A 26,647-nucleotide genomic window follows, 5' to 3' on the forward strand; every position below is an offset into this window, starting at 1 on the left:
ACACACACACACACACACACACAATAAGGTGGTGGAGGGGGAGATGAGGTGGTGACGTTCTGAGGTCACGGGGAGGGACAGGGCATGGACCAGGAGGGGAGGGTCAAGTGGGTGGAGCTTTAAGGCTTAGTTTTCGAGGGAGTTTAACCAATCCAAGGGAACCTGAAGCCTTCACCTGGTGAGGATCTGCCGGGTATTGCTACTGGAAAATATATGGGCCAAGATTGGCAAGGAGTTTACTGTACTGTGCATGTTTCCTATATCCATATGTTTATAAGTTTATCAATCCTAAACTTGTAAACTTGATCCTTGCGTGTATTTACGTGTTGACCTTGTGAAGGAGCGAAGCGTTGTGATAGACAAATGACCTTTCTATGTGTCGTCCACTGAACTGCTTCCGTGTTTCATTGTGTCTATTTCCTTCCTTTCTTTAGCTCCTCCCAACTCTGACTCTTCTGTCTCAGCGTCTTTTATCCGCTTTGCCTGCTTCTTCTCCTCCTCCTTTTTCTTCTTCTGCTCCTCCAACTGAAGCATTTTGAAGTAAACGATGGCAGCTTCATTGAGGTAATTGTATTGCGCCTGTTGGAAGAAAGAATATAGGAAGACAAAACCGACCCAATACCTACAGTATCTGGATATCACATTAATCATTTGGAATTCGCCCTTCATCACCTGGGTTCGGAGTGCACATGGCCTTACCTGAGATGTGACAAACTGCGGCCGGTCGAATCGCATACTCTGCACTGTCCTGTACACATCCACGGTCCGCGTCAGGTGAATCTCGGCAGCCACTCTCATCAGGCACACGAACACCCCGCTGGCGGAATATCCGTCACTGCAGCAGGGAGGAGTGAGTGGATAGGTCACCAAGAGGCACACCACGACCAAGACAATTGTTGGTACAGTGTAACACAAACAGAGCCTCTGTGTCCGTATATTGTAGAAGCAGCTAGTCTCCTACAGACACTAACGCACACACGCACGCACGGTTAATATATGTACTGTACGTACCTGCAGCTGATCATGATGACCTTGCTATCCGACGACTTGCGAATCTCCTGCAAGCGCATCATGAGGAAGATGAGTGACTGGGGGGGCGAGGGCAGGTCACTGGTAGGAGTCCAATTCTTGAAATGGAAGACCCGCATCTTGTGACTCTGAGGCGAGACATATCCAGGATGAGCTTATGAAATCTCCTGTTAAGAGTAACTAAGTACATTCTGATAAACTGGTGATCGGAGAAAAAAAAAAAAAAAGTAATAATAAATAAATAAATAAATAAATAAATAAATATATATATATATATATATATATATATATATATATATATATATATATATATATATATATATATATATATATATATATATATATATATATATAGTCTCCCATTGTTGTTACCGGCTCCCGTTATCAATTCTTCAATCGACAGAGACAATACTGTCGATAAATCGAAGGTTCTTTGATCCGAGCTTTAGTTAAGGATTCAGCTCTTTGAGTCTTGAAGCTTCATATGGCAGAGCGAGGCCAGTGTACAGCCATCCACGGCGCACAATGCATGGCAGCGTTCACTTAGCATGAAAATGGACGTCCTTACTGCCAGGTGTCTCTGTACTCCTCGTGTTGGTGTTAGTGTAGTGGATGCTGTGAGGCAGGTGCCTTGAACTCACTGGTTTTGTCACGCCTGAGTGTCCTTGAAGTGACGCCCCGCCTCCACGCCCCCGCAGTGTTCAGGAGTAGCTGGCCCACTTATTGCGGTGCTTCCCGTGTTCACAAGTGGAGGGCTGATGCTTCACAACGGCACTTGAATTACCACGCCCTTCTTGTGTCGCTTCTCCACGTAAGTATACATTATTCTACTCTCATACGGACGTATGCAATGAAGCTGGCCATCCGTTAGAGACGTACTAGTAATATAGACCGGAGGTAATACGACGCGTGTCTATCGCCAACTAAAATGTGTATATACTTATAACTAGATCAAATAAAAACAACGTGATGGAAATAAAGTAAGGAAGGAAATCAATTAAGGTAAAGCGCGAAAAGCAAGAGAAAAAGAGAAGTAACGAAGTAAAGTATATTGCGAAAGGTTGTGCAGTGTTATAAGGCTTAACTCCATACTTACAAGTGTTTGGCAGCCTGACATCGATGAACGTGTTGAGGTGCAGAGTCTAGAAGAAGTTACTGACGCTTTCAAGGTTTGTTGATTTTCATGATAGTGTAATATGGATAACTTAACATGTATTTAGCGAGAACCCAAATAAACATCTTGTCCCAGAGAGAGAGAGAGAGAGAGAGAGAGAGAGAGAGAGAGAGAGACAGTTTAAGAATGCGAGTCTCCTTCACCTCTCCTTTGGACGCCGTTCTGATGGACCTCTCAGTGAAGAAATTCTTTTCGTCTTTGCCTGTCAGCTCCACGGTGACACCCTCCAGCTCACAGCTGCCGTAGGGAGGCAGGACGGATGGGTAGTCCTGTACGGTAGAGGCGAAAATTTACCGAACTGAGAAAGAAACAATAAAAATCCAAGAGACAAATTTATTACTACTACTACTACTACTACTACGATTATTACGACTATTACGACTACTACTACTACTACTACTACTACTACTACTACTACTACTACTACTACTACTACTACTACTACTAAGGAGGAGGTAATAGACACCTACCGAAACAATAACTTACTCCCAGTGAGATCTAATAGCACTAGTTCAGGAGGTGCTGTGAACCTTCCATTAAAGCTAGTTGTGATCTCGTTGAATGTTTCCCTTTGTGTCTCACAAATCAAGGGAGTAGTCACAGCCTACCCTCTAAAGACAGCTCTCCTTTTTCACACAAAACTACATGCACTTACCACACATACACCCTTCACTCCAAATCAAAATTTAAAAGAAAAATGGGACTCGAAATAAACAACGCCTCGGAGTCCCCTCTGGGAGGGACCAAAATGTCCCCAGGTCGGACACCTCTCCTGTTGAAGACCACAAATGCCTTGACACCTCCCTCAACTTTTTCTACATTAACTTCTGCAACATTCGCGGTCTTAGATCTAATTTTCAATCTGTGGAACACCACCTCTCCTCTACTAAACCTCATCTTCTTTTCCTCACCGAAACACAGCTGTCTGAGGCAACTGACAGTAGCCCTTCTCTGTTCCCTCCTACTTTCTCTATTCTCATTTTCATTCCAAAGCTGGATGTTGCGTCTATGTACGCAACGACTTAACTTGCTCTCGTGCCCACGCTCTTGAGTCTTCCGAATTTTCCACCATCTGGCTACGACTTAACAGTCACTCTCAAACTAAATTCATCTGTGCTGTTTATCTCTCCCTAACTCTTCTGACTATAGTAATTTCTTCGACTACTTAACTTCTAAAGTGGAGCACATTCTGTCCCTCTACCCTTTCGCTGAGATTTCCATTCTTGGAGATTTCAATGTTCACCACCAGCTTTGGCTTTCCTCTCCTTCACTGACCACCCTGGTGAACTAGCCTTCAACTTTGCTATCCTCCATGACCTAGAGCAACTGGTGCAACACCCTACTCGTATTCCTGACCGTCTTGGAGACACGCCCAACATTCTTGATCTCTTCCTCACCTCTAACCCTTCTGCTTATGCTGTCACCCTTTCATCTCCGTTGGGCTCCTCCGATCACAATCTCATTTCTGTATCTTGTCCTATTTTTCCAATCCCTCCGCAGGATCCCCAAAGCGAAGGTGCCTCTGGCGTTTTGCCTCTGCCAGTTGGGGGACCTGAGGAGGTATTATGCTGATTTTCCTGGAATGATTATTGCTTCCGTGTCAGAGACCCATCTCTTTGTGCTGAACGCATAACAGAGGTGTTAGTATCTGGCATGGAGGCGTACATTCCTCATTCTTTTCTCAACCTAAACCTTCTAAACCTTGGTTTAACTCAGCCTGTTCTCGTGCTATACATGATAGAGAGGTTGCCCACAAAAGGTACTTGAGCCTTCCATCTCCTGAATCTCATGCACTTTATATCTCTGCCCGGAATCATGCCAAGTCTGTTCTTCAACTTGCCAAACACTCTTTCATAAATAGGAAATGTCAAAATCTTTCAAACTCAAACTCTCCTCGTGACTTCTGGCATCTAGCCAAAAACATCTCAAATAACTTCACTTCTTCATCTTTCCTCCTTTATTTCATCCTGATGGCACCACTGCCATCTCTTCTGTCTCTAAAGCTGAACTCTTTTCTCAAACCTTTGCTCACAACTCCACCTTGGACGATTCTGGGCTTGTCCTCCTCTCCTCCTCCCTCTGACTATTTCATGTCTACAATCAAAATTCTTCGTAATGATGTTTTCCATGCCCTTGCTGGCCTAAACCCTCGGAAGGCTTATGGACCTGATGGGGTCCCTCCTATTGTTCTCAAAAACTGTGCTTCTGTGCTTGCACCTTGCCTGGCCAAACTCTTCCAACTTTGTCTATCGACTTCTACCTTTCCTTCCTGCTGGAAGTTCGCCTACATTCAGCCTGTTCCTAAAAAGGGTGACCGTTCTAACCCCTCAAACTACCGTCCTATAGCTTTAATCTCTTGCTTGTCTAAAGTTTTTGAATCTATCCTGAATAGGAAGATTCTCAAACATCTGTCACTTCACAATCTTCTGTCTGATCGCCAGTATGGCTTCCGTCAAGGTCGCTCTACTGGTGATCTTCTGGCTTTCCTTACTGAGTCTTGGTCATCCTCTTTTAGAGATTTCGGTGAAACTTTTGCTGTTGCGTTAGACATATCAAAAGCTTTTGATAGAGTCTGGCATAAAGCTTTGATTTCAAAACTGCCCTCCTACGGCTTCTATCCTTCTCTCTGCAACTTTATCTCAAGTTTCCTTTCCGACCGCTCTATTGCTGCTGTGGTAGACGGCTACTGTTCTTCTCCTAAACCTATTAATAGTGGTGTTCCTCAGGGTTCTGTCCTGTCACCCACTCTCTTTCTATTATTCATTAATGACCTTCTTAACCAAACTTCTTGCCCTATCCACTCCTACGCTGATGATACCACCATACATCTTTCCACGTTCTTTCAGAGACGTCCAACCCTTCAGGAAATCAACAGATCACGCGGGGACGCCACGGAACGCCTGACTTCCGATCTTTCTAAGATTTCCGATTGGGGCAGAGAAAATCTAGTAGTTTTCAATGCCTCAAAAACTCAATTCCTCCATCTATCAACTCCCTCTTCCACAATGAATATCCTCGGTCTGTCCTTTGCTCATAATCTTAACTGGAAACTTCACATCTCATCTCTTGCTAAAACAGCTTCTATGAAATTAGGTATTCTGAGGCGTCTCCGACAGTTTTTCTCGCCCCTCCAACTGCTTACTCTGTATAAAGGCCTTATCCGTCCCTGTATGGAGTACTCTTCGCATGTTTGGGGGGGGTTCCAGTCACACAGCTTTGCTTGATAGGGTGGAATCGAAAGCTCTTCGTCTCATCAACTCCCTCCTCTGACTAACTGTCTTCAGTCTCTTTCTCACCGCCGAAATGTTGCATCCCTTTCTATATTTTATCGCTATTTTCATGGTAACTGTTCTACTGATCTTGCTAACTGCATGCCTCCCTCCTCCTGCGGCCACGCTGCACAAGGCTTTCTTCTTCCTCTCATCCCTATTCTGTCCAACTCTCTAATGCAAGAGTTAACCAGTACGCTCAATCATTCATCCCTTTCACTGGTAAACTCTGGAACTCCTTCCCTGCATCTGTATTTCCAAATTCCTACAACTTGTCTTCTTTTAAGAGGAAGGTATCGAGGCACTTTTTGAAGTCTTTGGAGAGCCAGCGCTCAAGTGGGCCTCTTTCTAACTTTCTTTTTTTTGCCCTTGGCTGGCCCTCTTCCCTACGTAAAAAAAAAAAAAAAAAAAACATTATTACGAATATTAGGACTATTACGACTATTACGACTACTACTACTACTACTACTACTACTACGATTACTACTACTACTACTACTACTACTACTATCAATACTACTACGACTACCACGACTCCCACGACTACTACTACTACTACTACTACTACTATTGACCATAAAAAGCAGCAACGAAAACTTTAAAGTGTGCCTCATGTCCCTTGCCTCGTTGCTGTCCCAGTGGTGGTGTAGGAAGACCCAGGCCAAGGCTCTCGTCATGTGTGCCAATCGCCAGCAGCGGCCCATAGTGTGTGTCATCGGGTGCTCGGTAACCAGGAAGGTGTCACACAGGTTGGAGCCACGCACCCGCACGGCGTTCACATACTGCTTGCTGCGGCTCTTTGCCAGGGCTATCTGACGCCCGTCCGCTGAAGGGGAAAGGAAGGGAATAACTTGAATGACTTGCACGTAGTCAAAAATACATTTCCTTGACACTAAATAACCCCTTTAATACTGGGACACATTTTCACCTTGAGAGTTAGGTACGATTAGACCATTTTGTTGACATAAGGAAGGGTCTATGGAGGTCAGAAGATTAATGACCACAGTCTTCCCTATTTTTATCCCCCACATGAGTCTCTGAAGCTGTGTAAAATCATCAAATAGTAACCAGAATGAATATGGAAACGCGTCATAGTACTGAAAGGGTTAAGGGTGGTGTATTTTTGTCCAGTGTATAATCTATTCTTTGTGCAAGCTACCGGGGTATGGACGATTTTGTAAGCACGTGTCGGTGGTGGTGGTGGTGGTGGTGGTGGGGGTGTCGTGTGTCGTGTGTCGTGTGTGGTGGTGGAGGTGGCAGTGGTAGTGACTCACGTGGAAGAACGGTAATGTCTCTGTTTAGGTTAGCGTCATGTGACCTCGCCCACTTGTAGGTCAGGTTGCTTGGAACTCTATCCAGGTCCTGTAATAAAAGGAAGCCTATCAGACCGTTCTCCTTCACTCCTTCCACCTTGCACACTTTCCTCGACACATTACTGTCCTCCTCAAGTCCACATATTCATTCCCTTTGTGTTCAGACAGTTTTTCAAGGTTTTAGTAGTTCCTCACCTTGTATTGGTCGGAGAGTATATCCCTGTTGAAGTGCTTGTGAACAGGGAGGCGCGTCTTCTTGCCGTATAACATCTCCAACAGAATGTAGTGCGCGAACCTGTACTGGTACTGAGAACAATGGCACGTGGTAAAAGTCACAATAGATGAATAAATGAATAAGTGATAATGAAGACAGCTATGTGTGTTTCTGAACAGGCAAAGAAGGAAGGGAAGGGCAAACTATCAGGAGATGATTTAGGTGTAGTACCTGATTGTCCACGAGGTTTGCTCGGCACTTCCTAATGGAGCGCAGAGTGTCCAGGGGCTTGAAGGAGCCGTTGTGTTGCATGTCTTCCAGCAATCGTAGCACCAGCAGGAAGGTTCCCGTGCGTCCCAAGCCAGCGCTGAGGATTATGGGATAAAGGGAATGAAAGCATTAAATGAGCTTATAAAGATTGATTTCTTTCATCAATTCATTCGCTTATTTGTTTGTTTATTTGTCTATTTATTGTACAAGGATAGAAGCATATTTCAATGAAAAACCCTCCACTGATTGTCTCTCCCTCAAAAAGGAGGAATTCTTTGGCTATTGTCCGGGTTAAACAGAGCCAGATCGACACCGTGGGCAACACTATCTGTATTTGTAAGAGTTATGGGTCTAGATAACCATAGAAAACGGAGTGATCAGTAGCAAGTTTTATATCAAGGGGATACAACGATAATAATATATGTAATTCATCTCGGTTGTCTGCTGGTCACCCAGCCAGTCTTCCCCATTACGGAGCGAGCTCAGAACTCATAGACCGATCTTCGGGTAGGACTGAGACCACATCAACACACAATACACAGCAGGAAAGCGAGGCCACAACCTCTCGAGTTACATCCCGTACCTATTTACTGCTAGGTGAACAGGGGCCACACATTAAGAAGCTTGCCCATTTGCCTCGCCGCTTACCGGGACTCGAACCCGGCCCTCTCGTGCTAATCACTACACTACGTGGTGTGTGGAATGTATGTTGTGGTCTCAGTCCTACCCGAAGATCGGTCTATGAGCTCTGCGCAATGGGGAAGATTGGCTGGGTGACCAGCAGATAACCGTGGTGGTGAATTACACACACACACACACACACACACACACACACACACAAAACAGGATACTTGACATTAAAAGAAAGCAAGAAAGAACACGACAGACACAGATAAAAAGACTATATAATCACTGTTGTCTTCCGTAAGGGTGCCTCACTAACACCCACACGTGTCTATCAGTTATCAGACTCAAACGTCTTGGCACATCCGTTACAGTAGATATGATGCTCCCCGCCATCCACCAGCCGCCGCCACTCTCCTGACTTGAGGCCCCTATTCTGAAACGCTCCGCTCTCTCACCACGACAGTTTTCGAAGGACACAGAGATGATAGGCCGGGTTATTAAGGGTATTTCTCCTGTATATTATGTAGTAACCTTGTTCGTTTGTCCCTAGACCCATAAAAACACCCTTGAAATGTTGTGTCATCTGAACAGAAGCCTTCTGAAACAGTGGAGGTGCGGGGCTCAAGTCAACTGTTTCTGAATATGGCAGCAAGGACCAGTGTACAATCTTATTTCTCTCACTCCCTTTAACTTTTCTCCTCCGAGCATTTATTTCCCTCTCTAGTTGTTTTTCCCAGGCTTTTCTTTACACAATTTCGCCTTCGTCTTTCCTATTCACTGATCCGAAAACCCACTGTGATGTAACGCAACCTGACGTCATATAACCTAACCTAGCCTAACCTAACCTAGCCTAGCCTAGCCTGGCCTAACCTAACCTAACCTAACCTAAACCTAGCCTAGCCTAGCCTAGCCTAACCTAACCTAACCTAACCGGACTCTAATTTGTTTCCCATTGCTTATTTTCTTTTACACCTCTTGATTGATGATGTTGTTTTTTTTGCTTCCCGTGCTTATATTGACTCTACCGTGGTTCATATTTACACGAGAAACACTCTTGAAGACCAGAACTGATATTTCAGTGCCTTTATTAGAATAGCCTATATAGTAATCTCTGGGAAACTCGGGAACTCCCTATACTGTACCTGCTTCTGTATTTCCAACTTCCTATAACCTGATTTCATTTAAGAGGGAAGTTTTAAGACATTTCTCCCTTTCTTATGGCTGACTTTCTTGACCCTGCCAGCTTTCCCCTCTTACGTTAACCTCTTCGGTACCATGACGAGTTTTTATATTCATTCTCGTTACTATTTGGCGGTTTCATACAGCTTCAGAAACATGTGGGAAATAAAATAGTGAAGATTCTGCCCATTAATCTTCTGACCTCCATAGACCCTTCCTAATGCAAATAAAATGCGTCCCAATACTGAAGGGGTAAAAAAACAAAAAATAGTGGTGAGTGAGAAAAACGAGCAAAGAGTATTGTGTCCCGATGACCTACCTGCAGTGGATGACGGGCGGGCCGCTCCACAGCCACCTCAGCATGTCCCTGACCATACGAGCGGCGCCATACGGGCTGTCTGGCACAGCATGGTCCGGCCACGTCATGTACTGGTACTGCACCACCTGACAGACAGAGAGAGAGAGGGGGGAGGAAGAGATTATGAAGGTGTTGAAGGAAGAGAAAGAGAGATAAACGTGAGAGTGAAAGGAGAGAAAGAACGTTTTGCATTGATAGTAGAGAGAGAGAGAGAGAGAGAGAGAGAGAGAGAGAGAGAGAGAGAGAGATTAATATCCATCAATCTATTTATCCACTCATCTATCTCATATCAAGAAGCTTTAGTGACAGTGTTGCTTTGTGAACAGGTTTTTGTGATGTTTTCCTTCATGAGAGAGAGAGAGAGAGAGAGAGAGAGAGAGAGAGAGAGAGAGAGAGAGAGTACAGTACACTTACATCTCTGCTGTGATTGCCCTGACTGGCCACCAAGTGTCTGCGGATCCAATTCACGTCCTGTTTGACTGATTTCTTCTCCACCTCCACCTGGCCGTACTTCTGCTTCACTCCATAGTCCGGCCAGTACTGACTCACTTTACTCTGTGCAATAGTAACTCTTCACTAGTGTCAATGAGTACATGGAAGGCTACGCGAGAAAGATGATGCGACTCTCATAAAACCGCCAGATATGTCAAAACAACACAGAAGAATCGTAGAAAAAAAAAGAAGATAAAATAAAATAAATGACAGAACAGAAGAAAACGATATGTGAAAGATACAAAAAAGAATGCAAATAGCGATGGCAGAGAATAGCAATAGAATTTGAAAATCGACTTACTAAAAATGACAACCTTTAGTAGTCTGCATTTACTTAGTCCATATAGGCCTCACTGCACAAGGCTTTCTTCCTCTCACCCCTATTCTGCCCAACTTCTAATGGAAGAGTTCACCGGAACTCACAATCATTCATACCTTCTCTGGCAAACTCTAGAACTCCCTGCCTGCTTCTGTATTTCCAACATCCTCTGACATGACTTCATTTAAGAGGGAGGCTTTTGGCTAACTCTCTCGGACCTGCAAGGGGACTGAAAACTAAGTGGGCCTTTTCTTTTCTTCTTTTTATGTTGCCCTTGGTCAGCTTTCCCCTCATACATAAAAAAAAAAAACACTCACCCTGCCTCCTTCTACCAGGTTCCCCAGCATGACAATCACGTTGGACTTGTTTTGCCACACCATTCTCCAGAAGTCATCGATTGTGCGCTCGTTGGATTCCTTCGGTCCCTGGGTGGCGATGAAGACCCGCGGCCCTTCATAACCCTGCAGGGGAGTCACACTATTTACTTTCCAGTTTCCACCACTCTTATTTCAAATATATATCCATAGTCTTATAGTTTGTCTACCCTAGTGTAGCTCCTGGGTTCAAAACATATTGTAGCTTATTGATGATATAATTGATTTGATGTGAATAATACTTGTTTCCTGTTGATCAACGCACCTATCATAAGGACAGCTGACAACCACGCTTTACTCAGGACCACCATTCAGGAGTCACTTTAGGAGAGACAGACTAGTGGAAGATTAACCCCTTCAGTACTGAGTCGCATTTTCAGAATGATTTTACTTTTTGGGAGGCATGATTAAACGATTTTATTGACGTTAGAAAGAGTTTGTGGTCGGAAGATTAATGGCCAGAGTTTTCACTTTTTTAATCCCCACATAAGTTTCTGAAGCTGTATAAAATCACCAAATAGTAATAAGAATGAATGTGAAAACGCGCCATGGTGCTGAGGAGGTTAACAGGAATTCTGTATCATAAGAAAAAAAATATCCATGAAAACTTGAGTAACTGTGCGAAGCTTTTGCAAATGGTTCAAACGAGAGTCTAAAACCTTTCAAAGCACGAGCCAAGACTGTCCACATATCCACGAAAGTCCTGTATTCTTAAATGCCTTGTTCTCTCACCATCACTGTTTTCCAAAGTCTCTAGTTGAAGGTTATGATGCTATTAAGGGCATTTCTGAGGTTCTGGTGATGGATTGGCAAGATTTCTGGTTTATCATAAAGAAGAACTGTCTTGAAATTCCTGCTAATCGTCTCTGTGGCCTTGGAAAATTGTGGTGGTGAGAGAACAATGTGTTTCTGAATATAACCATAAGAGTACCGAGCCACTAACCTCAATGTAGCTGGCGTTGATGTAGTCAGACTGTTCTTCCCCTTGGAGCACCACCCGCGTGTCGTCATCTGCAGAGAACAGTGGACCGTTTAACCCCTTGAATACTGGAACACATTTTTACCTAGAGATTTGCATATGATTAGACTATCTTATTGACATTAGGAAGAATCTATGGAGGTCGGAGGATTAATGGCCACAATCTTCACTATTTTAATCCCCCAAATAAGTTTCTGAAGCTTTGTAAAATCGCCAAATTGTATAGCAGAATGAATATGGAAACGTGTCTTGGTATTGACGGGGTTAACAATGTCTTCTAATTAGAAAAAGACCACGGGTGATGATGACGCTTATGATGAGAACGATGATATGTTATTGTTACTGTTGTTGTTTATGTTATCCAGCCGAGTGGCAGCATGGTTTTAGCTGTTATTTCTTTGTTTGTCTGTGTGAATGCTTCCTTATTTTTACTACGCTGTGTATCAAATTGTCAATATAGTTTACTACCACCTTAGAGAGAGAGAGAGAGAGAGAGAGAGAGAGAGAGAGAGAGAGAGAGAGAGAGAGAGAGAGAGAGAGAGAGAGAGAGAACACATACGGACAAGGTACTCACACGGTACATTATTCGTGTATCTGTTCTTCTTGATGTTGGTGGGCATGGCAGCCTGCGTCTTGCTGCGATATGGGTCATCCCTCGGAACGCTCTGGCGGGTTCAACGGAAAATTATAAAGCGCTCACAACTTGGGACATACCTGTATTCTAAAACGCTTTGCTTTGCTCTCTCGCCATCACTGCTTTCCATAGGTTCCAGTTGAAGATACTCGTGTTTTTAAGGGTATGTTTATGGTTCTGGTGATGGATTGGGAAGATTTCTAGTTTATAATAAGAAGGAACTGTCTTGAAAACCCGGCTAGTTGTCTATGTGGCCTTTGAAAATTGTCGTGGTGAGAGAGCAAGGAGTTTTTTTTAATACGGGCGATAAATCTCTCCTACTCAACTTCGAGGCTACAGCCACATCCGTTTCGAGTTTTAAGTGTATCATTCTTCCTTGGCAATAGTTTTCTTAGCGTGGGATTCATTCCATTCATAAGTGCTTTGCTCTCTCACCACGACTGTTTTCCAAGGCCGCAGAGGTGATTCGCGGGATTATTAAGAATGTCTTTTAATAAATGTATGAATTTTGTCAATCTGCCTATAGAATCGTTAAAACGCCTTGAAAAACTCAGGTAAATTTAGATAAAGCCTTTTGATATAGGTGAAACACAGAAAAGGATGAGAATATGACCCTAAAGCGAGAGATGTTAAAGTAAAAAAAATTTAGTATACAATCATGTCGCTCCAGCACAGTACATTTCCTGTCCTCTTTATCATTATCTCTTTTATCATGGCTCCCGGGACGCGGCTGCCGGCAGTCACCTGGAGCTGGGTGTCCAAGTCCGTGGATTGCATGGCGTGAACCAAGTAGTGCTCCAGTTCTTCGGCGCTGAAGTGCTCTGGGAGGAGATTATCTGCCTCTGATGACCGTGTCTGTGTTTCTTTTTCCCGTCCTTCTTCTCCTCCCTCTCCTATATGAGGAGAGTGGTTGATGAATAGAACGGGCTCAATAATCATGTTAGTGCTGGGTCAATAGGACACTAAAAAAAATTAGACAAATTTATGGGTGCGGATGATAGATGGATTTAGGTAATTTGCTCACACAGGGACTGCCACAGGTAGGCCTAACAGTCTCTTGCAGATTCCTCAAAGTTATGTTCTTATATTCTTAACAGTAGATGGCTGTGCTATATTAGAAATTTTTTTACTAATGTGACCTTCAGAACATATGCGAAGTACAAATGAATGGAAATGTTAAGGAAGTAGTTAAGAAAGAAACTAATAAATACGCTACGAGTAAACACAAAGCCATGAGGGCTCGTGACGTGGGCGGGGCTTTGCGATGCCTGTCAGTGTGGTGACGAGTTATGCCCTTCACTACCTCGGCCCAAGTTGGTTCAGGAAGAGGATACTGAGACTGGCCACAGCACACCATTGGCACAGTTGACCGAGATGTTGAAGATTAGTTATCTAACGAATTCTCTCTCTCTCTCTCTCTCTCTCTCTCTCTCTCTCTCTCTCTGCGATACACCTTACCTAATGATTGCCTCCTGCACTTGGCGAGGTAATCCACTGGGCTGCGAAGCTCATTCAGACGCCAGTGGCGGTAGCCCTGGAACTCTCTTTCCCCGTGACTCGTACTGCTACTGTCTGTTTCCAGCGCTGATCCCTCCCTCGCTCCATCCACGAGACGTGCTGACGAGAGAGAGAGAGAGAGAGAGAGAGAGAGAGAGTTAATTTGGTGATGCAGCGCGGTGTTGTTAAGTAATATCTCAATGCCTGCATGGTGCGCGAAGGCTGAGTTGCACTGAGCCACAGGGCATGCGGCGCCTTACCCAGAAGGCTCCTGACGGTGAGGTCTGCTCGCCGGGTCATGATTCTCATCTGATCCTTAAATCTTCCCCACCGTGTTGCCAGCGTCCCCTTCACCCTCTTTTCCCTTATGATGTTATTTATTGGGAGCCAGTAATCTCTGCCAACAGCTCGTGTGTTCCGGCAAAGCTGCATCACCCGATCCACCAAGGCACTCATCACTCCTGCTGCTGCTTCACCTCATCCCACAAATGCTTAGTATAGAACACGAGTCACAGCGTAAGTGTTCTTCTTTTTGTTGTAGAACTGTAACAACTGTCCTTTTTTAAAATCTGATCAGTCCTTTCCTTCAGATCCTTCAGGAGATTACCTGCTATGTACGTACGTACGATAAATGTAGCATGCGAAAGTCAAAAAGATTTAGTAGCAATTATGAGAAAACTTTTTCTTAACAAAATAAATTAAATGGTCGAAGTGGCATGGAGAATTCTTAGAAATTAATTCGTAAGTGTTGTATCAATTCTCACTGGCTTCCTTAAAACGATGGTGCCTGGTTCTAATGAAATATCTCGCCTTGAGTGACGTAAAGGGTGGTGGACACGGTACGGGATTCAAGATCTTGTGTAGCTCGTATATGCGGGAAGTCAATCTCTAGTATTACATTATGGCTCCCTTGTCGCCACTGTCCTACGTGGCGCTGTGGACAAGAGTATACTTTCCACGAACACTGAACACGAATACTACGATAAGAGGAAACACTGCGTGCACTTCACTTTCACTTGTTTTCATATAATTATTTTACCATCATCACTTCACTTTTCAAACTGGCTCGTGTGTGTGTGTGTGTGTGTGTGTGTGTGTGTGTGTGTGAATTTTCAAGGGTGCGTTCATGATTCCAGTTCAACAAAAATTGTGAACAAGTAAAGTAAAAGAGAGAAGGAGAGAAAAATGATAACCTCCATGAAAATCCCCCGTTATTAATTGTGTCCTTAGAAAACATTCATAAGATTAAAACGTTTCAAGACAAAGCGTGGTGAATTTCCTGTCGGTCACAAGGGCGAAGAGACGCGCATCACACCACCTTGCAACTCAGGCATTGTGGACACTGCCTGACCGCTGCCGCACTTCATTTGGAATTAGTCGTGGTGGTTTACCTTAGACGTGTGTGTGTGTGTGTGTGTGTGTGTGTGTGTGTTGATGCAAGATGTAGAATGTATGTGGTGTATGTTCTCGTTTGTTGGGCGCCAAGAGGACGAGTAGACGAGACGTGCTGCTCACAGAGTGGCACGTTGACAATGCCACAAAAGTCTCTACTTATCACGGGATGTAGGATTTTTTTTTTCTCTTTATCATGTAGACTTGAACCGGATCTGAGTGTGTGTGTGTGTGTGTGTGTGTGTGTGTGTGTGTGTGTGTGTGTGTGTGTGTGTGTGTGTGTGTGTGCAACAATTTTCTTTGAACATATATATGAAGGTATATGATAATAGTTCAAGGGTTTCTCGCGGCAACCTTATCGTTCAATGTCCTTTCTTACCATGCACAGCTTAGGTTTTCAATTTCACCGACAGATGAATACCAAAGACTGTTCATTATTTGGATGAGGGTTCGAATCCTTACCCAAGTACACAAATATAAAGCGAGTCTTGTTACATCTGGTTCCCTTTATCGGCCTCACATCTTACCCCCTTCAAACACCTCGCTGCCACACTCTGCCTGTAACGTTATGCCGACATTAATATATTGTTGTTATTCATGTTTATTTATCGGTTGCATCAATTTTACCATAGCTGTCAGTAGATGTCTAACATAGTCATCACGGTTACAACAGATACATGGTCTTCCTAAGTACGGTAGCTCTGTAAAGAAAACAGGATGTAACGGAGCTAAATACCACCGCCACGAACCTTATCCTCTCTCTCCCCTAGAGCGTATACATGAATCTTTCAAGAACGATTCCAGCAGCCAAAAATTAACTGTTGTGGTAGCATGTAAGTACCCTGACATAGCTACATTGCATGATGGGACCGCGTCATCTTCACTCCATCCCAAGGCTACTGAGAATATTTTAATTGGACATTTTCAAACGATTCACAGATCAGTCAGTACATCCTACTCACATTAACATTAACATTTCAGTGCTGTGCGTACTGTGGGGCCGAGACTCTGACACTTGCTGTGTCTTTGAATAAGAATATATTTGCTGTGGATAATAACTGTAATATTTGTGCAATACATATGTAAGCATCTATAAGTGTGCGAGACAAAACAGTGCAACTAGTCATTAGCTATCAATGGAAACTGAGATACAATAGATGAACGGACATAAATGTATGAACAGATCTGTTATAGTGCTGGGCCTGAAGCCACACGCACATAGGACTGTTACTCCTCACTCTCTTGCTTCCCATACTCTGTCGCTGCGCCGGGCCGCCCCACGCCATGCAGTGCCGCTCCACGCACCAGAGGCTGCAGTCTTATGAGAAGGAAAGGATAACTAAACTAAATCACGTGAAAGAACGTTTCCACGCTGTAATAGTGTTTTGCATAATTTGAAAGCTGTAGAGTGAGGTAGTAGTGCATGTGTTGACTGGAGAGTGACTGAACTGATGCCTTTCCACTGCCACGTCCTGAGTCCAACCTAAGAAACTCACGTTGCCCTCGCCTAGTCTTCCACTACTGGCTCTCCCCTGTGGCCTGTAGCAGACGGTTTGTTCCTGTGGTGCGGGTCAAGGCAAGAAGTCGAGGTGTTGTAGCGTCAATGATAATCTGGAGGCGAGGAATCATCGCTGAGGGGAGCACGAGACAAGGACGGCGAGGATGACGTGGTAGGCCCTCAAGGTCGAGGTTCATTAGTGAGTAAGCCCAGCCAAGTCAATCTTTGGGAGGACATGTTATCATTTAATCAAAACTCATTAACATAAGGGATCAACACCAGCATGCCACGACACTCACGTCACTAACATCTGGGGTCTCGATCGTCGACCAATTACAAAAAGATTACTTCGATTGAAAAAGTAATAATAATAATAAAGAACATAAATCAAATGAGTTGATGATAAATAAGTGAAGTACACAAATCATGGCTCTGTTCAGTAAAGAAAGCTGGAAATTGCTCTTCAGTCCGTCGTAAACGTATACTGAGTGATACGTTTCATTTATTTATTTATATTTTTATCTCTTCTTTCCGTCTTTTTTTTTTCCTCTCTTTCCTTGAATCCCACAGCTTTACCACTCCTCTTCCTCCCGCGCTACGTTTCACTCTTTTGATAGTCATCCTTACTCACCTTGCGCTCAGGTGCTGCTCGCATACGTTTGGAAGTCATCGCACCTCACCTTTACAAATGTTAAATCGCGAAATTATCTTATAGAAAATACACTAAACTGGAGAGTGAAATAAAAAAAAAATATATATATATAAAGATCCAAATCGGTAACTCCTTCGTGTTCACAGCATAAAGTCCATGTTATATAAATGAGAAATTATGTGATGGAAGGATAAATCAAACGGATGAGCATTGAAGTATAGGAAAGCCCGCGATCTCCCCCAACACACGCCGACCGATGGGGAAGAACAACCTTGAGTCACAGCACACTGTCTCGCCGTGCTCAACACTGTCACATTCACTACAGTCACTCAGTGTGTGGCTAGACGAGTGCCTGGGAGGGTGTCAGTGGTCCTGCTCTTTCATCGTCTTCGAAAACACACTCAAAGGAAAGTGTAGAAGGAAAAATTGATCCGACATGCAAGTAAGTTTAATAACACAACACATCCCAGTCTTTGCGGACGTGACTCTGCCAATGTAGCCCTACATTTCATGGTTTACGTGTTTGTTAGATGACGGAAATAGCGAGAAGATAATTAGTTATCACTACATTCTTTAACATCAGCCCCAGTTAACAACGCCGCTGCACTACCGACACCGTCTTACGTGCATCAACTCTGTTTTCTGTTTTTTTGTGTTCGGAACTTCGAAAAGATGAGGACACGCCTCCTTCCCTGCCTCCCTCTCTCTCTTTTTAGAATCAGGGGTTGGCATCATGTAGGAGTCTCCTGTAGTTCTTTCTGTTCCTCGCCTCTGCCTCTGTACTTCCATTGTTTGCAGTTCCGCCGCAATTACATCACTCTTATCACTTTTGTCTTCCCCTCGACCTTTTTCCCTTATCACGCGTTCTCCAGGTTCCTTTAACTATAACTATACATTGTCAAGTGGTTTAGAGCTGCACGTTTCTCATCATCACTAGTGTTAATAAAGAAAAAAACTTATCGATATCATTTAACATCGATACATAAACAAACTGGTAGCTTATGATAAAGATTGTACACAAGGTCGTGAGTTAGCAGACTGACTATACCTTACACTTTTAGAGTTGTTTGATCAAGTGCATTTTATCTGTATTGATTGATGTTTTCTCTGTTTTTTTCGCAGATCACAAAGGTTCACGTGGCGGCGACTGCAGCGGTGAGTAGTAGTCCGGCATACTATTGCCTCGCCTTCCTTTTGCTTATTTTCTTCTTGGCACCTCGCGAGTCGCAATGTGCCGGCCATGTTTGTGTGGGAGACGTGATGATGTGAGGCCCTCATAGCTCGTGCCTCTCCCTACAGACAAACAACACAGCAGAATCGCTCGGTGGCTACTTTGTTTTAGAAGTTGTGGACGTTATTTATAGTAGAAATTAAATTTTTAAGGAGGCAAGAGTAGCAGAGAGGAGAAGAGAGCCCACCGAGTTCTGCCATCTTGATTTGTTTATCAACAATACCCACTCCCCTTCCTCCTCCCCCACCACGTCCCGCCTGTACCTCGAGGGGCCGTGAATCAGTGAGGTCATCACCCTTCAAAAAAAAATTTGCGCCGTTAGCTTACGGTACCTTATGTAAAGAATTCCTTGGAATGCATCCCAGATTCCAGTCAGAGTACTTAAGATTGGAGCCTGTTAACAGAAACACCAGCTTGTATGTGACTGTTCTTTTCATCTCCTTCTCCCTCAACAGGTCGTAGTCTTGGTAGTCATCATTGTCCTCGCTACAACATTATCAAGCTCAGGGTCGTCCCCCGCCACACTCACCCTGCCTGACCGTCTGGACGCCTCACGCTGCCCGGCACAATACGGCTCACCGCGGCCTGTCCTAGTGGTCTCCTTGGATGGCTTCCGGGCCGACTACCTGCACCGCGGACATACCCCGACCCTGGAACGCCTGTCCAAACTAGGAGTGTACGCCCCTTACCTCCTGCCAGTATTTCCCACCAAGACCTTCACCAACCACTACTCCATCGTGACGGTGTGTATTTACCTAGTTGTATTTACCTAGTTGTAGTTTTACAGGGCCTGGGCTTTATGCTCGTGTGGCCCCGTCTCCATATCTACGCTTATCCAATTTTTCTTTAAAATTATGTGTGTGTGTGTGTGTGTGTGTGTGTGTGTGTGTGTGTGTGTGTGTGTGTGTGTGTGTGTGTGTGTGTGTGAGTTATGGATATTGAAATAATTATGTTTTTACGTGGAATTATGAAATCCTAAAGACTTCCCCGTTTCTCCAAGTTATCTTCTTTCTTGCTGCCACAAACTTCCCCAGGATGTCGCCACCACTGGAAGTTTTCTTTCTTAGTGAAATATTCGTCTTCTCACCCAAGGGCCTGTACCCAGAGAGCCACGGCATTGTAGACAACGTGTTTTATGACCCCGTCTTCAAGGCTCTCTTTACCCTCAAAAGCCCTGCAGTCCGCAATGGCTCCTGGTGGTTCGGGGAGCCCATTTGGAACACCGTGGGGCGGCAGGTAAGTCACTTGAGAGAGAGAGAGAGAGAGAGAGAGAGAGAGAGAGAGAGAGAGAGAGAGAGAGTGAGAGTGTGTGTGTAAATTTGTTTCACTATCATTTCACATCTGTGCTCGGTTGGCTGAGAGCAGCTGACGAGCCACCTTAGCTGCCTGCATTCCCTGAGCGAACTTGAGTTATCTGCAGTAGAGTGTCATACGCAAGGTCTAGAAAATACGAGCCTTGAATGACATCACTATAAAACAAGATCATTCCTACTACACTAACTAGCTGATGATATCAAGGTGTAGCTCTGTTGAGAAAGGTTCTCTTCACCAGGTTGAACACACACACACACACACACACACACACACACACACACACACACACACACAGCTAATTCTTTACTTTATCTACTCAGGGTAAGAAGAGTGCCACGTTCTTCTGGCCAGGATCTGAGGCAGACATCGAGGGGCGCCGTCCTGACTACTGGAAGCACTACGATAACTCCATTTCTTATGAGAAGAGGGTCAGCAAGGTGGGTCCTACGCCAACCTATACTGCATATACGAGTGTGTGTGTGTGTGTGTGTGTGTGTGTGTGTGTGTGTGTGTGTGTGTGTGTGTGTGTGTGTTTGTATTTACCTAGTTGTAGTTTTACAGGGCCTGGGCTTTATGCTCGTGTGTGTGTGTGTGTGTGTGTGTGTGTGTGTGTGTATGGATAATACTGTTACAATATGTTATTTTGTTATTACACAGCAACAAGTTACTTATTAGAAAACAAAGTGGCACACTGTAATGGCTGAAACTGTTGAGGTGTGTGATGGAAAGATGGATACATTGCTGTAGACGATTTAGCTAACTGCCGCTAACACACTGGGAAGACGTGGTTAGGAATGAGAACGACTAAAGGTGACAGCCTGTAACAAACACAAAGCAATCCACAGATACTCATGGATGAGGTGAAATGAACATATAAGAATGATTATTTTTCTCTCTCATTTTTTGCACAGGTGCTGGAATGGCTGTCTCTCCCGCCGGAGGAGAGGCCGAGCTGGGTGTCTCTGTACTTCGAGGAGCCGGACAGCCAGGGTCACCGTACGGGCCCTCAATCCCCGGATATTGATAAGAAGCTGAAGACGATGGATGAGACGGTGAAGGGGTTAATGAGAGGGTTGGCAGAACGAGAACTTCTGCAATGTGTCAATATCCTGTTTCTGTCTGACCACGGCATGGCTCAGAGAAGGACAGACCCCGAAATAGACTTGGCAGTGTCGGTCCCGAATATAAGCCAGATAGCTGACGTGATCTACGGGGCGTCGGCAATGATCATGCTAAAGAACCCGAGCCATGGTGAGGAAGAGAGAGATTGTGTGTGTGTGTGTGTGTGTGTGTGTGTGTGTGTGTGTGTGTGTGTGTGTGTGTGTGTGTGCTGTGGGAGGGGAGAAACTAGTTGGTTGGAAGATTTTGATGTGCATTTCCTGTAGTTGATACTTGCAATCACTGTGAACTGAGAATGAATCAGTCTTTGGCGTTGGCTTGTGGCGACAGAAGCTGAAGTGAACCTGATGAGGCGCTTGTCCAACGACTTTCCGGGTAAGCTTCGGGCGTTCCTCAAGACTGACCTGCCCAAGCGACTCCATTATGTCAACGACCGCCGCATCTTCCCCATCGTGCTCGACCAGCAGCCCGGCTACAGCGTGAAGGACGTGCGCCCCGACACCAAGAAAAGAAAGCCGCCTTTGGGATCGCACGGCTACGATTATATCCATCCCAACATGGATGTGAGGCTTGTGTGTGTGTGTGTGTGTGTGTGTGTGTGTGTGTGTGTGTGTGTGTGTGTGTATGTACGTGTGTGTGTGTGTGTGTGTGTGTGTGTGTGTGTGTGTGTGTGTGTGTGTGTGTGTGTGTGTGTGTGTCTGCGTGTGTGTGTGCTTGTTGAGTTTGGTGATTGTTTTATGTGAATAACTTTTATCTTATCACGTGACCCTTTTTACTGAGTGCAGGATAGATTAGTCAGCACACACATTCATCATGCAGCAAATCCCTCATGTGGTATCATCTGTTTGTTCCTTCTATTTCTTAGCTCTGCTCTTTCCCTGTCTGGTTCTTTTCCTCAGCACTTCGTTTGCTAAACACGAGTAATTCTCCCTTGCCAGGCCCTCTTCATTGGGTATGGGGCGGACCTTGTGCAGGCCAAGACAGTGGAAGCATTTCAGAATATTGAACTCTATAACCTGATGTGTCTCCTTGCCAATGTAAAGCCGGCGCCAAACAACGGTACCTGGGGCGCCCTCCATCACCTCCTCGCTGCCCCTCCTTCACTCCTTCCCTCCACGAAGGTAAAGCCTGCTTTTTGAAACTCTGTTGAGTCTGCTCTCTCACCAAGACTATTTTCCAAGGTTACAGAGATAATTAGACTATTTTACATGTTAATAATGTAAAATAATGTCAGTCTGTCACTTGTACCGTAAAAACGTCCTTAAAACCGCATAGAGGCTTTAGACTTGTGTGTGACGGAGGTGCGACACAGAGATGTTACAGAATATGTTGAATTAAGTAACTGAGCGAAAGATTTGGAGTGAATGAAGTTTGAGTCTTAACTATTAATCACTTCATGTCGTTACAAGCCTTGCTACTGATTAATAACTACATAAAGTAATTTTTTGTATGTGGATAATTATCCCACTGAGAATTATCGCCCAGAATGACGCGTTAAGCTATAACTTGCCTCATTGTTCCCCTTCACCGCCAGCTGGTCGACCCGGTCCCCGCCGAGTATCCTGACAACGCAAGCAACACTTTCCAGCTCGCCGAGGGGTGTGAGGCTAAGTCGAGGTGGAGAGGCGGGGTGAGTGAACACAGCTCTCTGCCTATGAGTGAAAGTTGTGTCATTCTTACCAGGTATTTCATTCTACTGGCGAGAGTTCTGTGATGGGCGTGGTGTGCATATAGTGTCTGTGTTGTGTGGCGATGTAGGAAGGCTTGGCTTGGCATTGCAGTGTTGCAAGTCTTTAGTGAAGAAAGCGTCAGGTGCTGCCATGAGTAAAAAAATACGTTTTGTTTTCCAGACATACAAACAAACAACAGTTGACGACATATCTGAACATCTTCCTTGGGGACCTCCCACCACCTCAACCACACTGTCGGCGCCTCTACTCCTCCGCCATGCCACCCACGTAACAGGTATTTCCTCTCTGCCTTGCTTCACTTACTACGCTTGTGCTTATAAACAAAATTTGGCTGTTTTTCTTCGTGATAAGATAGTCCAGAGTGATTCTTTCAGCTGATCGTGTTTGTAAATTCCGTCTCTCAACTAGCTATATATGTATCTGCATTTATGTATACCTCATCTATCTGTCTACCTATGCATTAATAATAATCCCTGTTTACAAGCATGAAGGTCGCTTGCCTGTAACACTACTGAGGCAGCTGCCATGACTGTTGTGTCCTTGCAGGTTATTCCGCTGAGAAGAAAACACCGCTGTGGACTAGTTTCTCCCTCCACAAAGACGATGTCCTGCACACCGCACCTTCAAAGAGGCCTTGGTTAGCGGATCCTCGCCTTCTTCCTGCTCAAATGGCCACCTGCACGGAGTATGAAACTTATGCCAATATTACCATGACGCCTCTCTTCCCGCCCGGTGAGTAGAGACAGCTGCTTGTGGGTGACTTCTTCAGTAGATGCACCAGTGATGCCTGGCCGGTTAGAAGTTCGTGTATCTCCTTACTTGTTATCTTAATTATCCGGTATACATGCAGACGGCTCAATACTTAGTGATATTTTTGTGGCAGCTTTCATTGGCTAGAGCTGCCTCTGATATGTGTCTTTGATGGCTTGAAGCTTGAATAGCCTTCACAAAATATCTTATGATACTTTGTTATTGATAAGTTACCTTCAAGACTTCCGGCACAATGCGTACGAGGAAAGGTCCCCACCACGATATACGTAGTCTGGCAGCAGTGGATGCCTCAATACAAACACGCTATTGAATGAGTACATTCTTTAACCACACTACCAAACGTCGCCGTCAGGGTCAACGAAAGGCGCCGTGGGGAAACTCTGCAGGTTTTCTTTTATTTTTTTCCTTTCTTTTCCTACCTGTCTTTCCTTTGCGATCACCTTTCTGCTCACTCACGCATTCTCTCTTCTTATGACACAGGATTTGTGAGTGTATCCGAGGAGGTTTACTTTATCAGCAACGCTGTGGGCATCACCAACCATGGGCAAGGCACCGGAGTGGCACAGCGGTGGCGGCACCTCCTTGAGGTACTGGTCCCTGGCTGGCAGAGGCTGCACGGGCCGCTCAGTGTGGTACTGGGACCGGTGTTTGATGACAACAATGACGGGGTTCTGGATCCCTCCACTGCGACAGGGTATGGTATTCATTCATTATGCTAATATGCTTCACATGTATGCTTAATGTTGGGGGGGATGGGGTTCTTCCACTCATACTGTTCGTTTAGATAGGATGGAATCACTCTGTCACGCGATCCTTATCGTCACTCGATGGGAGTTTTCTCTACTCCATGCAGTTACGGTTGCCAGATCAAGTACGATAATGTTCCACAGAAAAGTTGAGTTACTGCATATCGAATATTTCTGGATATTCTACACTATCACCTACTGAGATAGTAAAATGACTAAAGTATCTTTAAACATACATTCTACAACATAACGCTTTGTTATTGTTTTGAGACGACTTCACCGCGAGACGATGCTGACCAACTTCAGGATTAAACCAGCCGGCAAACAAAGAAAACTTGACAGTTCGTGATATCTCCCATTAACATGACAACATAAGTCAGAGGCACATTCCTCCCTCCGCCAAAGCTCAACCTCATGAACAAGACTGCTCCATATAGCACACGCACACACGTTTTTTTTTTTTTCTTTTCTCCCTTCTTCCTGACCTTATTTTCCTCTTTCAGACATGTGCAGGTGCCTAGTGATCTATTCGCAGTGGTGACGCGTTGTATGGACAAAGTGCCCTTCCTCAAAAGCTGTGATCCTACCCGCCTTGACGTCCTCGCCTTTGTATACCCCCAGACACAGTATTCTTGGACACCCGCTGTAAGTGGTACTTGTGGTGGTTATATGTTCCGTAACAGCAGCAGCAGCAGCAGTAGTAGTAGTAGTAGTAGTAGTAGTAGTAGTAGTAGTAGTAGTAGTAGTAGTAGTATGCAGCAGTGATGACAGTGACTGGTAATGTTAGTGGTGGTGGTTGTGGTGGTGGTAGTGGTGGTGTACAACAAAGAGGAGATGGCAGTGGCATGTAAGACTCTCGAAGGTAACTGAGTGATGCATTATATATGTGTAGTAATAAGCAAAACAAACTTCACACTTTTATCAAAGTCGCTGGTGTAAGTGTGTCTATTACATTATCCGACATGTCATTTAATATCATCTACATCGGCAGAGTGGGAACGACACGACCTACGCCAGCCTGTACACTGCCAGGGTGAGAGACGTAGAATTGCTCACCGGACTCCTTTTCTTCCCCGATTTGACCACCGACACTCGCCTTGCCCTTGTCCTTCGCATCCACCGTTCCCTGTGGCCCCTCCCATAATAATTGTCTTCCTCAGCGTCTTATCTAAATAAATGTTTACAGTCTCTACGGGGTATGTTGTACTGAGAGAGAGAGAGAGAGAGAGAGAGAGAGAGATGCTAATTGTGAAGCCTATAATTTTTATTGATATATTTCCCTAATATTTCAATAAAAGTCTAAAGGAAGTACAGAAGCAGGCAGAGAGTTCATGAGTGTACCAGAGAAAGCGATAAAAGATTATGAATATTGTGGTAAATTTTTGTACTTAACCCAGTAATGTCATTAATTCCCCATCCCCAAAACCCACACCCCGGCACCCAACACTCTTACCGCCACCCATCCATGCCAACTTGTTAATGTTTGAATGTTTGTGTGAAGATGAATAGATGAATAAGCAAATAATTTGATTGGATTATAGATTTATATTAGGTAGATGGATAGGTAGGTAAAAGTAGGTAAATAAATTGCAGATTCATAGATAGATTAGTTGATAGATAAGAAAATCGATGTGCATGAGAAAATGTAAATATTTTTCTAATTATCAATCCATCTTGGTGTATTGTCAAAATATACAAATATAAAAAATAGAGGTGATAGAAACAGAGAATGGAAGAAATGTCATAGTCTACCTTTCAAATACCACGTTTTTTTTTTTTTTTTTTTTTTTTTCTTACATTTCCCCGCAGTGATGCAAACATTCGCTGTAAAACTACAAGACTAATAATTTTAATGTTAACTGCTTTGACAAATAACTATAGCTGGACACGATAACTGAAAGAAAGATGTTATAATAACCAATAATTCTAAATATGAAATTCGTGTAAGTATAGTATCTTATCAATAATAGATGTAGTATTAGATAGTTATCATAGACATTTATATTAGACACGTACTGCCTTTGTAAACATATCTACGGCTACAGTACAGAGCTTAAAAGCGTCAGCCCGTCAGCTGAGTAGAGGTGATGGCAGTAGTGGTGGTGGGTGTGTGGTGTTACTGCTGCTCAGTCTTGACGCACACCCAAACACAGATTCAATTAAATTAAACTAAATTTTATTGACCACGACAACAAATTTTAATACAGCTGAAGGAATGGTCCAGAAAAATAGACAAAGTGTTAACGATCTCGTTACACATAAACAAAATCACCATACATTAGCTTTTCAAGCATGACAAGACAATATTATTATCACAGTAACTCACAAAATAAAACAAACAAACAAGCAAACTAAAGAAAATAAAGTTCTCTTAAAGCTACCACCCAAAGAATACACAAAGCTTAATCTTAGGAAATATATTCAAAAGACAAACAAAAAACAAAAAACCGTTAAACTAACCACATAAAACTAAAACCTTGTAAACAATAAAATCAATAAAACCCA

General features: G+C 44.1%; 2 protein-coding genes and 1 long non-coding RNA gene across 6 annotated transcripts; 2 read left to right on the forward strand and 1 right to left on the reverse strand.

Moving 5' to 3' along the window:
* On the reverse strand, nucleotides 1–15,282 carry LOC123519570 (receptor-type tyrosine-protein phosphatase alpha-like). 3 transcript variants are annotated; one of them, XM_045280989.1, is made up of 17 exons: nucleotides 15,120–15,281; nucleotides 13,989–14,338; nucleotides 13,690–13,848; nucleotides 12,976–13,124; nucleotides 12,172–12,262; nucleotides 11,562–11,629; nucleotides 10,562–10,705; nucleotides 9,848–9,988; nucleotides 9,395–9,519; nucleotides 7,231–7,366; nucleotides 6,981–7,091; nucleotides 6,747–6,834; nucleotides 6,096–6,298; nucleotides 2,347–2,472; nucleotides 1,012–1,157; nucleotides 700–835; nucleotides 1–579 (listed from the first exon to the last, which is right to left on the reverse strand). In XM_045280989.1, exons 2-17 carry the CDS (start codon nucleotides 14,182–14,184, stop codon nucleotides 373–375), a joined length of 2,226 nt encoding a protein of 741 aa, XP_045136924.1. In that variant the 5' UTR covers nucleotides 14,185–14,338; nucleotides 15,120–15,281; the 3' UTR covers nucleotides 1–372. The 3 variants fall into 3 exon arrangements, with proteins under 3 accessions (XP_045136924.1, XP_045136925.1, XP_045136926.1); XM_045280990.1 differs by having other exon boundaries at nucleotides 91–579; nucleotides 13,989–14,335; nucleotides 15,120–15,276; XM_045280991.1 differs by lacking the exons at nucleotides 12,172–12,262; nucleotides 12,976–13,124 and having other exon boundaries at nucleotides 91–579; nucleotides 15,120–15,282.
* LOC123519572 lies at nucleotides 9,786–26,647 on the forward strand. The gene is made up of 2 exons (XR_006679056.1): nucleotides 9,786–9,832; nucleotides 25,382–26,647. It is a non-coding gene; the product is annotated as an uncharacterized LOC123519572 (long non-coding RNA).
* On the forward strand, nucleotides 17,560–25,513 carry LOC123519569 (venom phosphodiesterase 2-like). 2 transcript variants are annotated; one of them, XM_045280988.1, is made up of 14 exons: nucleotides 17,560–17,712; nucleotides 18,393–18,425; nucleotides 18,957–19,244; nucleotides 19,594–19,737; nucleotides 20,136–20,252; nucleotides 20,727–21,066; nucleotides 21,265–21,497; nucleotides 21,873–22,055; nucleotides 22,469–22,564; nucleotides 22,785–22,899; nucleotides 23,172–23,357; nucleotides 23,877–24,090; nucleotides 24,646–24,787; nucleotides 25,134–25,513. In XM_045280988.1, the coding sequence occupies exons 1-14, from the start codon at nucleotides 17,707–17,709 to the stop codon at nucleotides 25,284–25,286; spliced, it is 2,250 nt and encodes a 749-aa protein (XP_045136923.1). In that variant the 5' UTR covers nucleotides 17,560–17,706; the 3' UTR covers nucleotides 25,287–25,513. The 2 variants fall into 2 exon arrangements, with proteins under 2 accessions (XP_045136923.1, XP_045136922.1); XM_045280987.1 differs by lacking the exon at nucleotides 17,560–17,712 and adding an exon at nucleotides 17,928–18,005 and having other exon boundaries at nucleotides 25,134–25,332.

This window comes from Portunus trituberculatus, chromosome 45 (assembly GCF_017591435.1).
Source record: "Portunus trituberculatus isolate SZX2019 chromosome 45, ASM1759143v1, whole genome shotgun sequence".
Classification (NCBI taxonomy): Eukaryota; Metazoa; Arthropoda; class Malacostraca; order Decapoda; family Portunidae; genus Portunus; species Portunus trituberculatus.

Excerpts from the sequence above, each read along its gene's own strand:
- LOC123519569 (XM_045280987.1), top strand. The coding sequence starts at position 17,943 with ATGAGGACACGCCTCCTTCCCTGCCTCCCTCTCTCTCTTTTTAGAATC. Across the intron at positions 22,565-22,784 it reads AGTCGAGGTGGAGAGGCGGG|ACATACAAACAAACAACAGT; the intron begins GTGAGTGAACAC and ends TTTGTTTTCCAG. Across the intron at positions 23,358-23,876 it reads GACGCCTCTCTTCCCGCCCG|GATTTGTGAGTGTATCCGAG; the intron begins GTGAGTAGAGAC and ends CTTATGACACAG.
- LOC123519570 (XM_045280989.1), bottom strand. The coding sequence starts at position 14,184 with ATGAGTGCCTTGGTGGATCGGGTGATGCAGCTTTGCCGGAACACACGA. Across the intron at positions 10,706-11,561 it reads TCAACGCCAGCTACATTGAG|GGTTATGAAGGGCCGCGGGT; the intron begins GTTAGTGGCTCG and ends ACTCCCCTGCAG. Across the intron at positions 7,092-7,230 it reads CAAACCTCGTGGACAATCAG|TACCAGTACAGGTTCGCGCA; the intron begins GTACTACACCTA and ends CATTGTTCTCAG.